Source organism: Ctenopharyngodon idella, chromosome 8 (assembly GCF_019924925.1).
Source record: "Ctenopharyngodon idella isolate HZGC_01 chromosome 8, HZGC01, whole genome shotgun sequence".
Taxonomy (NCBI): Eukaryota; Metazoa; Chordata; class Actinopteri; order Cypriniformes; family Xenocyprididae; genus Ctenopharyngodon; species Ctenopharyngodon idella.
Genome location: NC_067227.1, coordinates 1,268,565 through 1,283,115, shown reverse-complemented (window position 1 = coordinate 1,283,115; position 14,551 = coordinate 1,268,565). Strand labels below are relative to the sequence as shown.

Here is a 14,551-nt window from a genome sequence, read left to right as displayed (position 1 = left end):
CAAAAATTAAAATCTAATTCAAAAAATTAACAAACTATAATAGTACATCAGTGATACTAAAATAACACTGACCTAAATGCCTGTTAGCATATAATTAACTAAAATATAATAATAATAAAAAATAATTTAATAATTAACTCCATTCTTTCAACATTTAATACAACATTAATTGTAACATTATTATTATTATAACACCACCACCACCATTAAGAATAATAATAGTAATAATATCCTATAAATTATTTAATTAAGAATGCTTCCTGGTTTAATGGCTGTACATAAACAGTTTATCAGTCAAATATTAACTGACACACCCTGAATGTGATCGATCGGACGGTCAGTCAGTGAGCATGAAAACCTTCCCGCGCCTGTGGAGGGAGACAACACTGATCTGAGAACAGCTCTATTCCTGCTGTTTGCGTCATACAGGAAGAGGAAGTGAGTGAGTATTTGAGATTAAGGATGGACACAGAGCTACAGAACGTAGTTTAACGCGTTTTTATTTACATGAAATACAGCTAAAGGCAATGGACGGGTTTCCCCAGCTAATGTGATTGTGATCTCAAAGACAGACTGTCATTATTACCAAGGTAAGGCTTTTTAAAGCTTTAACATTAGCCAGCTAGCCTCACATATTCATAAACATCACACATACCATAACAATTCATATATAGAAAACCCTAGTAATATATAAAAACCCTAATAATGGCGTCTCTAGCTGCTGGTTATTTTTTCATATGACGGAAAATAATGTAAAGTGAGTGTTTGAATAGGAAATATCACCTGTTTAGAGCTGTAACACTTTATTTCACATCTTTATTTGATCCATTCTGTCAGCAGCACAGTAAATAGTTCACTACTCGTTCAATTATTAGTGGTTTATTATACTCACTAGTGTAAGAATGTACACATATTTTAACGCCTGGGTTTTATTGGTCAACGTATAATGCTAGTAAAGTTTTCTTGCACCAAAACATTTCATTTACATGATTGTTTCTCTTTCTCTGAAGTAAACGTTTTTTGCTACTGTACCTTTAAGACTTATACATGTAAATGAAGCTGACGTTTATTAAAGAGACGGTTTAACCAAAAATGAAAATTCTGTCATTTACTCACCTTCAAGTTGTTCCAAACCTGTATGAATTTCTTTCTTCTGCTGAATACGAAGGAAGATATTTTGAAGGATGTCAGAAACCAAACAGTTGTGGGGCACCATTGACTTCCACAGTATTTTTTTTTTTCTCTCCATACTATTTAAGTCAATGGTACGCATCAACTGTTTGGTTTCTGACATTCTTCAAAATATCTTCCTTCGTATTCAGCAGAAGAAAGAAATTCATACAGGTTTGGAACAACTTGAAGGTGAGTAAATGACAGAATTTTCATTTTTGTGTGAACTGTCCCTTTAAGTTGCTGAGTACTTAGGTGTTTATTTGGCTGGGGTAAACGTAGTAAACATTAGAATAAATGTCGAACTCTTTCATTCAGAAATCGTGTTTTGTCTATAACGTTTCCTCACAGGGTTGAAGGCCTAGATTGGGCACGTCGTCCACATGATGTTGGACCACTCCGATGTGAGTTTGACCCCAGAGGAGCGGGTACGAGCCTTGACGAAGAAGGGCAGCACAGTGGACATGAATGAAGCCGTGCCCGTCCGCAGATACTTCCGCTCGGGCATGGAGATGATCCGCATGGCCCAAGTGTATGGCGAGGAGGGTAACACAGAGCACGCCTTTGTCCTCTACAACAAATACATCACGTAAGACCTCTGAATGCTGCTCTAGTGCTTTCCTTTCTGTGTTAAAGTGATACTCCACCCGAAAGTGAAAGTTCTGTCATCATTTACTCATTCCAAATCTTGTATGACTTTCTTTCTTCTGTGGAACAAAAAATATGTTTTGCTTGGTGTTTTTTGTCCTTACAATGAAAGTTGATGGGGTCCAATGTTATTTGGTTACTTCTTCTTTTCTGTTCTCCTAAGAAAAAAGTCATGAGGCTGAGTAAATGATGACAGGACTTTTTGGGTGGAGTGTCCCTTTAACTTGAATGGGAGTCTCAGTTATGGGAGTCTGAGTAATATTAGTAATGTTCCAGTTTACTTACAACAGGTTTAACTCCTGTTCTTTTTAACCCGGCAGGCTTTTCATTGAAAAGCTTCCTAAGCATCCAGAATATAAGCTGTCTAATATTCCTGAGAAGAAGGAGACGTTAAGGGTAACGTAGTCTAGTGAAGTCTAGATGGGAAATTATTGTTTTGAATGTCACCAGACTGATCAATATTCTCATCATACTATGTTAGTTGTCTTAGTTTGTCTGTTGCTCCTCACACAGAAGCTGAAGGAGATGGCTTTCCCTCAAGCAGAGCTGCTGAAGAAACATTTACTGAGAAGATATGAGAAAGAATATGCCGAGTACATCAACAAAAAGGTGAGGCACTTTGTCCCAACGCTGGTCAACATTATCATGGAATAAAAGGGAATTTTTGAAACCTGTCAAGAACAAGTCATATTTCACCCCAAAACCAAATATTATATTTTGCATAAAGAGAATGACTCGAACGTTAGGACCAGTATTGTTTTTTTGCATTGTCACATTATTTTCATGACAGTTAACACATTTTCTTCCCCTATTATCTTTATCATAATGCACATTTATTTACTTAAAGGGGACCTATAATGCCCCTTTTACAAGATGTAATATAAGTCTCTGGTGTCTCCAGAATGTGTCTGTGAAGTTTCAGCTCAAAATACCCCACAGATCATTTATTATAGCTGGTGAAATTTGCCCCTATTTGGGTGTGAGCAAAAACACACCATTTTTTTGTGTGTCCCTTTAAAATGCAAATGAGCTGCTGCTCCCGCCCCTTTCCAGAAGAGGGCGGAGCTTTAACAGCTCACACTTCGGTTGCTTAACAACAACAAAGCTGGAGAATCTCACGCAGCCAAAATGAGGATTGTCAGTAACGGTGTTCAGCCTTACATTGTTCAAACCGGAGTCGAAACTGATGGAGAGACTCAGGATGAAGTTACAACTTCTAGAATGAAACTGGACGTTTCTGAACGCTTAGTGGATAAATTTATGTAGTTGCTGTGGAGTTGATTCAACTCATCAACTAGCATGTGTCGTCATGTTGATCTTTTGTGCAAATCCAGTGTTGAATTGACCCTCGTTTGTGAAGCAGTCCGGTGTAAAAAGACGGCATGGCAACAACACTCTGCTACAACAACTCTTCCTCTTCTCTGGGTTTATGTAAATTTTGTGGTTTGTGATGTCACTAACCCAGGAAGAAGCTTGTTGTAGTCCCTACCAGCCGTACCAAAAACGTACCTTCCATCAAAAATATTAAAAAACTTAATTATTCCAGACTTTCGACTTTCAGTGTATATATTGTAAATTGAATTAAAACATTAAAATAAAATGTTAAATAAAAAAATAAAATATTAAAACAAAATAATTATATATGCATTACAGTAATATTTTATTATTTTTAAATTAAAATATGAATGACAGTCTATTATAGACTGTTATTTTTTAAATAATAGATTTAAAGATGCACATGTGTTTAATCTGATGAATCTACTTGTGTCATCCACCAGCGTGCGGAAGCACAAGCACTGGAGCGCGAGTTGTCTCGGCAGCGAGAGCTGGAGGCGGAGCGGCAGCGTGTGGCGGACATGCAGAGGAGGCAGCTGGAGCAGGAGCAGTTCAGCATGTTCGAGGAGATGATCCGGCAGAAGGACCGTCAACAGCGTGTCCACGAGTTCAGCTCGCCAGCGTCCCCACAGGACGACACTCTGCTCATCCCTGGGATCCAGGGTCCACCGCTGCCCTACCTAGAGTCCCCCACTCCCCCTCAGAGTCCGCACTACCCCTCGACCAATCACAGCACTCCGTCAGCTCCCAGCCCGGCTGCTCCCCCGACCTTTGACCGCTCACTTAAACCGGGTCACCTCAGCACCAACAGTACGGCTCGCTCTCAAACCTCTCTAGACATGAAGCAGCCTCTGTTTCTGTTGTCACAGTGTTTGTCTTTGTGTTTCAGCTACAATGGTTGATGGTTTACGGCAGATTGCTGTTCCTGCTGAGCTTTGTGGCAAATTTCTGCGACTAGCCAATAACAACACCATAAGAGCAGTGGAGACCTGTGGGATACTCTGTGGGAGACTGGTATGACTTTGTTGCGATATCAAGTTCTGAAACACTTCAGATTATTTTGGATAATTTGATGTTATCAACAAATTGAGATGAAGCATGCGATAAACATTTTAATTTGAATGAATGGCTGGTAATGGTATACTTCACCTAAAAATCAAAATTCTCCCATCATTAACTCACCCTTATCATGCTGTCCCAATGTATATGACTGTCTTTCTTCTGTGGAACACAGATATTTTAAAGAAAAATAATCTCTGAGTCCATAAGTGTGCAGGACCCCAAATTTGATGCTTCAAAAACCACAAAACGAACACTGCGGAAATCCTTGATGTAATACTTGATAAACGTCAGCATGTTGTTATTCATGACATAAGCACATTTTGTAATGCAAGAGGTGATGTGGAAGAAAATGACAGTCACTTCTCGCACGAGTTTCACAATGCGCTTGCATCAGACTTCACAACATGCTGACATTTACCTCAAGTGTGAGCTTATAAATGCATGTATGGAAGTTGGCCAGAAGCGATGGTTTATAAAAGTTAAAAATTGGATTTTTCTCACACACACCTATTGTTTTGCTTCAGAAGACATTAATTAATCCACTGGGTTGTAGGGATTACTGTCGTGTTTGTTTTGTGTGGTTTTTGAAGTGTTAACCTTGGTGGTCCCATCCACTCAATTATATGGACTCACAGAGATGGATTATTTTTCTAGAAATCTTCATGTATGTTCAACTGAAAAAAGAAAGTCATATCCATCTGGGGCGGCATGAGGGTGAATAAATGATGAGAGAATTTTCATTTTTTGGTGGAGTATCTCTTATTGATGCCATCCTTTGCATCATTTGATTTTTTTTTTTTTTTTTTTTCTTTTACAGAGAGGTGTTCTAATATCTTTTTCATCGAATAAAAATACAAATAGAACTGGTCAACCAATAGGATTCGTGCTTTTGGTCATGTGCCCAGACCTGCTGCTGTTACATAAACTATGACCTGGTGGCACTTACGAACAGAGTATTTTGTTAAGCGACTGTTCTCAACTCTGGCCCTCGAGGTCCACTATCCTGCAGAGATTAACTCCAACCCTGATGAAATCACCTTCCTATGACTGTGTCCTAAATCGCCCCTCCTATACCCTTAACTAGGGCACTATTTGAAGGGACAGCCATTTGTAGTGGTGTCCGAAACCATAGTGGTTGTTATAGAGTGCATTCATTCAATCCCACAATGCACTGCAATAACGAGTGTACAACCGATGTACGCTCAGTAGCTAGAGAATACCCATAATGCACTGTGAAAGTCGTGCCGAATTAATTTTTGCGTCAGACCAGAAGATAGCACCCGTAGCTCAATCATCCATCCATCCATTTTCCAAACCACTGGTCCAATGTGGCTACAGCGTAATATACAGGTAGAAATTCCTTTTTAATTGATTATTAAATTACTTAATTAAGGTTTATACTGTATATAGTTTCCATGATATTTTTTTTCATTACTACTGGAGCTGCGTTTCAAATGATTATTAAACCGCAAGCACAAACTATACAAAAGCAGCAGCCCTTTCTGCGCATTCAGTGTCTGAATTCACTCACTCGTTTTCATTCACTCCCTCAAGTGAAATAATAGTGAATAGTGAATGAGGGTATAGGGGGCGATATTGGACACAGCCTAGTAATCGAGAGGACCTTGATTAGCTTGTTCAGGTGTGTTTGATTGGGGTTGGAGCTAAACTCTGCAGGAAAGTAGAGCCCCATCATAATGAATACAAAAATCTGAATGATCTGAATGATATGACAAGCGGGTGTCAGACAGAATGTTGTGCAGTGCTGCGTTCACCGTATTTCTGTTTATATATATATATATATATGTGTATATATATATATATATATATATATATATATATGTGTGTATATATATATATATATATATATACATATATATATATAATGTATGTATATGTATATATAAGCGCCACCTACTGTCAGAGAGTGGAATTGCATGTTCATTCAGTGTGTTTGCCTTTATTACACTGAATAAAAAATTGTATGCAAAAAGCAAACCGAATTTTTGCACCAAACTTTCTTGTTTGAGTAAACAGGCCTTGTGTTTCAAAATGAAATTTCTGTCATTGTCGTTCCACACCTGTAAGACCTTCATTCATCTTCAGAACACAAATTAAGATATTTTTGATGAAATCCGAGAGGTATATGACTCGTCCATAGACATTTTCAAGGTCCAGAAAGGTACTAAAGACATCATTAAAACAGTCCACATGACTGCAGTGGTTAAACCTTAATGTTATAAAGTGACGAGAATACTTTTTGTGTGCAAAAGCAAAACAAAAATAACAACTTTATTCAACAATCTCTTCTCTTCCCTGTCATTATTCTTACACAGGTGATGCAGTAAGCACAGTGAAGGCTTCCGTGTTTATGTCTGAACACCGGCTCAGTATTGGCCAAAGCTGATCACGTGATCAGCTGACACAGGAGCCGGCTAATAATAAATAATAGGAGTCGGCGTTCTGACGTAGAACCTGGAAGTGTTGGACGTAAACAACGTATGAGAATGACACAGAAGAGAAGATATTGTTGAATAAAGTCGTTAAAAAAGTATATACAAAAAGTATTCTCGACGCTTTATAACATTAAGGTTGAACCACTGCAGTCACGTGACTGTTTTAACGATGTCTTTAGTACCTTTCTGGACCTTGAAAGTGGTGATTATATTGCTGTCTATGGACGAGTCAGACAGCTCTTGGATTTCATCAAAAATATCTAAATTTGTGTTCTGAAGATGAACGAAGGTATTACGGGTGTGGAACGACATGAGGGTGAATAATAAATGACAGAATTTTCATTTTGGGTGAACTAACCCTTTTAGTTTACATCTAATCTTTAGCAAATCTCAAAATAAAAGGTCTCCAGGAGCAGGATTGGGCATCTGTGACACATACATTATGTGGACAAAAGTATTGGGATGCAGCTTAATTATTGAATTCATGTGTTTTAATCAGACCCACTGCTGTTATAGCTGCAAACCCCATATTAATGTCTGTGTAATTAGAATGCGATGTCATTACAGTGCCTGTTGGCATAATGGTCAAGTGTCCCAATACTTTTGTCTGTATAGTATATTATGCATATATTTTTGGATAAGTTTTACTAATACAATGCATTAAGACATCTAAATGGAGCGTGTGTGTGTGTGCCTGTTGCAGAATAGGAACGCGTTCACGGTGACACATGTGATCGTGCCGAAACAGTGTGGCGGTCCAGATTACTGTGACACGGAGAATGAAGAGGAGCTGTTTCTGGTGCAGGACCAGCACAACCTCATCACCCTGGGCTGGATACATGTCAGTCTCAACCTTACATGACATTTCTGCCTTCTCTGCTTATGTAATTGATATCAACCATAGAGATTCAATAGCATGCAATGTTATAAAGTTAGTTTGAATATCATTTTCACCTCCCACTCCCTATTGTTGAGCACCATGAGCAAGTAATCATCTTGAAATGATTATTTCCCCATATGTCCGTCAGAGGTTTACAGTTCTCTCAGATGTCTGACAGATCAGGTCTGCTCCACAGACGCACCCGACTCAGACCGCCTTCCTGTCCAGTGTTGACCTGCACACCCACTGCTCATACCAGATGATGCTGCCGGAGTCCATCGCCATCGTCTGCTCTCCCAAATTCAACGAGTAAGTCCAGCAATGAGAGAGATGAAAGCAGTGATGGCACGAGTGAGTTGAAGTGGCTCCAAAATCTATCTGGACACCAAGTCACACTGTCACTGCATTAGATATAGACTAGATGAGTAAAGTTTGATGACAAACTGTGAAGTTGGCTTGAAAAAACCAGGCCAGAAAGTTTGAAAAAGTTTTAAACGCTTGAAGTTTGAATGTTTTTGATTTGAAGACGTTTGAAGTTTAAAGTAGTTTTAAAGTTTAAATGTTTTGAAGGTAATAAACTATCACAAAAACAGTTTAACATGTTGCTAACATGAAATAGCATGTTGTTAGCATGAATGTCACTAACATTATTTAACATGTTGCTAGCATGTTTTAATACGTTGCTATCATGAATTAGCATGCTAACATGTTTTAACACTGTTAGCATAAATATGTTTTTAGCATTTTTTATCATGTTGTTAGCATGTTGCTAACATGATTCGGCATTTTGTTAGCATGAATTAATATGGTGCTAGCATTATTTTAACATGTTCAATTCAACAATTAACACGTTACCATGTTAACACATGATTTAACATTTTAGCATGATCTCAATTTGAATTAGCATTTTTTGCTAACATGATTTAACATGTTGCTAACATGATATAACACGTCGCAAGCATGTTGCTAACATGGTTAGCACATTGCTAGCATGATTAACATGATTTAACATTTTGCTTGCTTGATTTAACATGTTAGCATGATTTAACAGGTTGTTAACATGTTACTAACATGATTAGCACATTGTTAATATGATTGAACATGTTGCAAACATGCTAAATCATATTAACAATGTGCTAATCATGTTACCATGCTAGCAATGTGTTAATGTTGCCAACATGATTAGCACAATGCTAGCATGTTGTTTTCACGATTTTGCACATTGCTAGCATGATGTTTGCATGATTTAGCACGTCATTAGCATATTGTAACCATGATTAACACACTGCTAACATTTTTACCATGTTTTGCTAGAATGATTGAATATGTTGCTAACATGATTTAACACGTTCCCTCAACAGCTGTCAATGTGAGAAAATTGTAAAAGTGTGATTTTGTCAGCACCGATAGCCTTGTGGGCAGCGCGCCACATATAGCATAGCTGCGCATCGGGCAACCCGAGTTCGAGTCCCGGCTTGTGGACCTTTTCCGATCCCGTCCCCCCTCTCTCTCATTTCACTTCCTGTCTACATATACTGTCCTATCATAATAAAAGGCAAAAACGGCAAAAATAAATCTTTAAAAAAAGAAAAAAAGTGTGATTTCATTTTATAGGGTAGATATAAACATTATAGCGAATAAAAAAAAATCTGAACGACAGTTTGAATACATGACTGACTTCGTGACACATGGGTGTCGGACAGAAATTTGTGCAGTGCTGCGTTTACCATATTTCTGCTTTTTCATAAGCGCTATCTACTGTCAGAGAGTGCAATTGCGTTTTCATTCAGCCTGTCTGCCGTATTGGTCTGAACAGTGATGTTGACGTGTGTGCAGGACCGGCTACTTCAGACTGACAGACTATGGCCTGGAGGAGATCTCAACCTGCGCTCAGAAAGGCTTTCATCCTCACCCCAAAGAGCCTCCTCTTTTTACGGTAGTGACATCAACTACACCATTCATTCATTTGCATGTGTTTTGACTTGACACAAGCATATGATCCGTTCATTAACGCTGATGTTTCCCCTCAGGGTGGCAGCCATATTATAATCACAGAAGACACTGTATCGATGCTTGACCTTCGATGATCCCTCTCTGGTGTTTACACAGCGGTACCAAGAAGCTTATTTTTCATATTTTTTAACAGCTTTCACTGGTGGTGGGATTTCTTGAAGAGACAGACACTTGCCTACAACAAGCACTTTTTGGAAACTATGAACACACACTGACCGTCTTTTATGACATCCGTTGGGAGCTCAGGAACACACACCTCCACTGGACTGCAGCTCATACATGTTTCAGTTTGCTTTGTCCTAATCATCTAGTGAGCAGTAAGCTAATGTTTTGTGGTTATTTAAGCTCTGATCAGACACACTAACATATCTCATCTGTTGAAACCACATTAAAGAAAAGGGGTTTTTAAACTACTGAGTATCTTTGGGAACAGCTGAACGGGTCAGTCCTGTCATGAATGCAGCAATATCAGTATAGTTATGAAATATTTTTTAAAAACTTTGATAACAATAATTAGTCCAGGATGATGATGTTTAATTCTTGCTTCTGATTGGTTCACAGACTTTCTGAGGGGCCGTTCACACAGAACACGTCGTAGCATTTAAAAATGCAAGATGCAGGGCAGTGGAATGAAAAAAAAAAGTAAGGTCTATTTTTAAAGTCGAACTTGAGCCATGTTTTTAGAATGCCATTGTCATGTGTGCGATGCTACAAAACACACTGAACGCAATTTTGCATTTAAAAATGCAAGACAGGTCAGTGGAATGAAAAAAATGTAAGGTATTGAACTACTTTTAACTTGACAGTTGACAAAAATGTGGCTCATGCATGAGACAGCAAAAGACGTTTACTTTTAACTTGAGCTGCATTTTCAGAACGCTTTGTCGTGTGCAAGATGCTGAAAAAGACGCGAGCGCAGCGGTCAAAGGGGTGACTCGCACTGAATACATTTTTGTTTAAATATACACCATGTAACTTTTTTGTTTGAAAACTAGATTCTGGTGCGCTGTCTGCGCACGTAACAAAACTGGCGCGCGTCTTTCTGTGCACACAAGTCATGTACGTGACAAATAGAAAGACAGTCACAGACAGCAAGTTCTCATTTGTCTTGTGGCGCTTGAATGGTTTAAAAGCATTTGCATGAATAAGAGCGTAACGCTAGCCAAAGGATGACAGAAAAAAACAAATCTGCGTTAATTGCGTTAAACATTTTTAATGCGTTAAACCGAAAAAATTTATCACATGTGTTAACGTGCTAATTTTGACAGCACTAAAATGAACAGATTTTAATTAGTCAATACATTTTCAATCCTTCTTCCAAAACGTGTTTTTGTTTTACCCTGATTCACTATGTTAAGCCTAAGTGTAAGTGTATTTTAGACCTAATGGGATGGTTTTCGCGGGAAATTGTGTACATAAGTAACTCGCATGTGGGTGTCTCGTCATATCCATAAATAGAGTAAAGTTGCTCCGGCTGCTTTAACGTGTGTCTGGTGTGGGAGTGGCAGAGGTTAGTTGTCACACTGAGCGAGAAAGATTGACATGGACCCGCTAAATCTCCAACCTCGGGAGAATCAGCCATTTTAAACAAACGCCGAACAGAGGAGAGTCTGCTGGACAAAAAGAGAACGAGACAGAGATAGTAATAAAACAAGAATCAACATTAGCTCGGCTTTTCTGAGATAATGAGAACTGAGGGATTTGAAATGTTGTAAAAGCAATGCGGAGATGATGCCATTTTTATTACTCAACGGATTTTATTGAACAGATAAATTGCCATATGTAGCTCTCTAAGAAAGTTAATTGTAAAGCATTATCTATTGTGAAAGATCATATTTATCAGCACAGTTTACACAGAGCCGAAGCACAAACAAAATGTTCTTCTGCAAAATGCATGCAGTTTTGTTTTTTAACTGCCAGAGGGCCAAAAGTTACATGGTGTACTTTGAAACATTGAACTACTTTTAGTCTAGCGCTGCATTTTTATAATAATGTATCACGCGCAAGATGCTGAAAAAGACACGGGGCCTCATTTATAAAATGTTGCGTAGAAACGTTCCTACGTTTGATCTTACGATTATTTCTCAACTGTGCGTACGTGAGATTCATCGAATGAACGTACGCACAGAAAACGTCCGTAGGCCTCTCTTTCAGATGTGAAATCTACAAATCGCAAATGATCTTGAATTGATGTCATTTACATATAAAAGGTCACCAGTCATCGACCAAATCCTTTAATTTAGAATGGAGAGCTACAAGAATAGCTTAGATTTACAAAAACCTGCAGTAATCTGACGTGTTCTCAGACCCTGACCCTGACATGGTGATAAGCACTTTTCCACGTCAAAGATTGTTTTTATAAATATTGTGTTGGCGTGGGTTTATGCGTACACATACACTTTATAAATGAGGCCCCTGATTCTCAACTAACACATTTTTGTTTAAAAACACAAGACTCTGGCAGTAGAATGGGGAAAAAAAAAGATTAAAAAAAAAAAATTTCTATAAGTTCAACTATTTTTAACTGGGGCGTTGTGTTTTTAGAATGGCGTCATTCGTGAGAAGCTGCAAACGATGGCATGGTCAAACGTTTGTCTTTTCACATTTTTATATAGAAAAACTGTTAATGTAGCGCAGTGGAATTAGTTGTGTGTGAACGGCCCCTAAGGATTTGATTATCTTTGTGCAAGTTTTAGATCCAAGTTTGTTTGTTTTGCAAACTGTTTTACAGTTTCATATCAGGAAATGAAGGAAGTAGTTGTTGGGGCACTACCCTGAAATTTATTTGCTTTTTTTGTGTAAATCTTTGTGATGTAAATTGTTGCATTGAATTGTGAGGAATTAGCAAAAACACGTTCTGCTTGTGTTTAATGAATGAGGCCTATTATATAGATGTATTTGTGGTAAAGGTGGTAAAGGTGATAAAGGCAGAATGACTGAAGTTGGACCGTTTAATTATTAAAACATTGCACACATTGTGCATTAATTTAATTATTCAACAGACTGTCATTCCTTACTGTAACTGACAAAGACGTATGGAGGACTCATATCACTACTACTTACCTATTATTGATGTAATTGACTGGTAACTTTCTGTCTCATTGTTTATTACTTTTATACATGGTTTTCCCCTCTTAAAATATGAACTGATGAACAAATCAGTGAAATGCTAAAGAAACAGTGACAGTCTCATTTCTTTATTAATATGGAATTGGTTGCTGTTAGTACAATGTATAAATATTAATAACAGAGACAGCAAGCTAACGTCATCAGAATTAAACATGAAAACTGTTTTAAAGATGGGAACACTGAATCATAAATTAAGATTTTTTTTAAAAAAAATTCATTTGTTATGATTTACAGTATTTGTAGATTTAAAGATGATTTTTTTGCTGTATGTGCAGTAAATCAGTTTGTAAGCAGCACTCAGTTCATATCGCCATCAAGATTCATTCAAATGCTTTTCAAGGTTTTGGACAGGAAGTTACTCTCTGTTCTTTGATCACAAAATCCTGAAATGCTTCTTGCACCATCCATACCCACAAATTAAAGTCCCTGGCGGTCCAGCACACAAACACAGAGTTCATTTGGCCTCCTTGCCAGCAGTCATCTGACATCAGACACTGGTTTTCAGAAGGGTCACATCAGCCCAGCCAGTCCAGGTCGTCATCATCATCACTTTCATCACCAAAGAGAGGGGCGGGAGGGGGCCGTCCTTTTAAACTCTGAGGACGTTCACAGACAAGTATGAATCAGTTCACATATTAAGTTATTGACCAAACACATTGTTTAAATGGGTGCATTTACTGACTAGTAATCTCCACTGTTTTCATACTCCCCACACCTATCATTGGTTGAACAAACAGTCCCGCCACCAATCTCACACCACTGGTCCAATATTATAGTTTTGGGCTGGTCAGGATACTCAAACAAAAAGACTTATTTTCGCAACAGAGCCACACAATGACAACATCACAGCAAAATCTCGAGTTAAATCAACTCTGCTCAGGGTACATATGGTCCCACTCTACAGAGTGTTAAAGTAACATTAAAGCTTTAATGAGATAATTAAGCAATTAATTAAATGATGATTGAGCATTAGTGATGAACACCTGCTGTTAACAAGCAGAATCACTGAAGAAAAGAGAAACAAGAACTACAGCTGACTTCTGTCACAGCCTTAGATGAAATCAACTGATGATAAAAGACATTAAATCTCGAGATCTGATTAAACAACTCCACAAACAGCATTACCAGCTTCACTTATTACTGACAAGATTGACTATTTCTGTTATATGTCTACAGTAGCTCTAATTGAGAATTAACAGAGATGTAGATGTTGATGTTTTAAAAAAACGATGCCGCCATTATGGAGATCAGTGTTTGCTTTAGTTGGGTTCTTGACCCTTGAATTCCTGTGTTAGATTTTTCTCTTCAAAAATGCATATGATGTTGTATAGCAGTGAGATCAGTGCTTTACAGTGAGCAGATATTAGCTGCTTTTATATGATGAGATAGTCAGCGTGAGCCTGAGTGTATCCAAAGTAACTAATCATATGTTCTGTCGTTTATACATGTTTTGCATTACCAACCCTGTGAAACTAGAGTATGAGAAAAAAGTGCAGCAAACAGTTATTGTGAATGATTTTAAAACCGTAGTACATAAAAGATTTTGAACTACTGCATTATTTAGAAACACACAGACATCAAGAATCAGCATATGAATCTCAACAATGGTGATAATCAACAAAACGCTTCACGCTGCAATGCATGCTGGGTATCACCATAGTACAAAACTCCCATCATGCACTGCAGTATGAATAATTATTGTCACCACTGTTGAGGATAGTATAAGTGTTCACGTCTAAAAGCCTGAGCGGTAAAAGTTGTTCATCTTCAGCATTATGGTGGCATTTGTTTAATGTAACCAATTTTATTTTTTTTTTATTTATTTTTTTATTTTTGCAGCTAATAGCTAAATCTAAAA

The 14,551-nt window shown here is 37.9% G+C and overlaps 2 protein-coding genes across 6 annotated transcripts in view; one reads left to right on the top strand and one right to left on the bottom strand.

Annotated features, from left to right (window-relative positions):
* The first annotated feature begins 409 nt into the window (after nucleotides 1–409).
* stambpb (STAM binding protein b) lies at nucleotides 410–12,894 on the top strand. 4 transcript variants are annotated; one of them, XM_051902300.1, is made up of 10 exons: nucleotides 410–590; nucleotides 1,522–1,759; nucleotides 2,139–2,214; nucleotides 2,332–2,427; nucleotides 3,597–3,963; nucleotides 4,043–4,167; nucleotides 7,375–7,512; nucleotides 7,748–7,860; nucleotides 9,388–9,487; nucleotides 9,582–12,894. In XM_051902300.1, exons 2-10 carry the CDS (start codon nucleotides 1,554–1,556, stop codon nucleotides 9,636–9,638), a joined length of 1,278 nt encoding a protein of 425 aa, XP_051758260.1. In that variant the 5' UTR covers nucleotides 410–590; nucleotides 1,522–1,553; the 3' UTR covers nucleotides 9,639–12,894. The 4 variants fall into 4 exon arrangements, 3 of the variants coding, with proteins under 3 accessions (XP_051758260.1, XP_051758262.1, XP_051758263.1); XR_007931186.1 differs by lacking the exons at nucleotides 9,388–9,487; nucleotides 9,582–12,894 and having other exon boundaries at nucleotides 7,375–7,602; nucleotides 7,700–7,841; XM_051902302.1 differs by lacking the exons at nucleotides 9,388–9,487; nucleotides 9,582–12,894 and having other exon boundaries at nucleotides 7,700–7,842.
* Nucleotides 12,746–14,551, bottom strand: part of fkbp15b (FKBP prolyl isomerase family member 15b) — a 32,776-nt gene continuing 30,970 nt past the window's right edge. For both annotated transcript variants that reach the window (XM_051902288.1, XM_051902289.1), the window contains one exon: nucleotides 12,746–13,289. In XM_051902288.1, coding sequence (XP_051758248.1) covers nucleotides 13,209–13,289 — 81 coding nt within the window. In that variant the 3' untranslated portion in view covers nucleotides 12,746–13,208. The remainder of the gene's footprint in view (nucleotides 13,290–14,551) is intronic.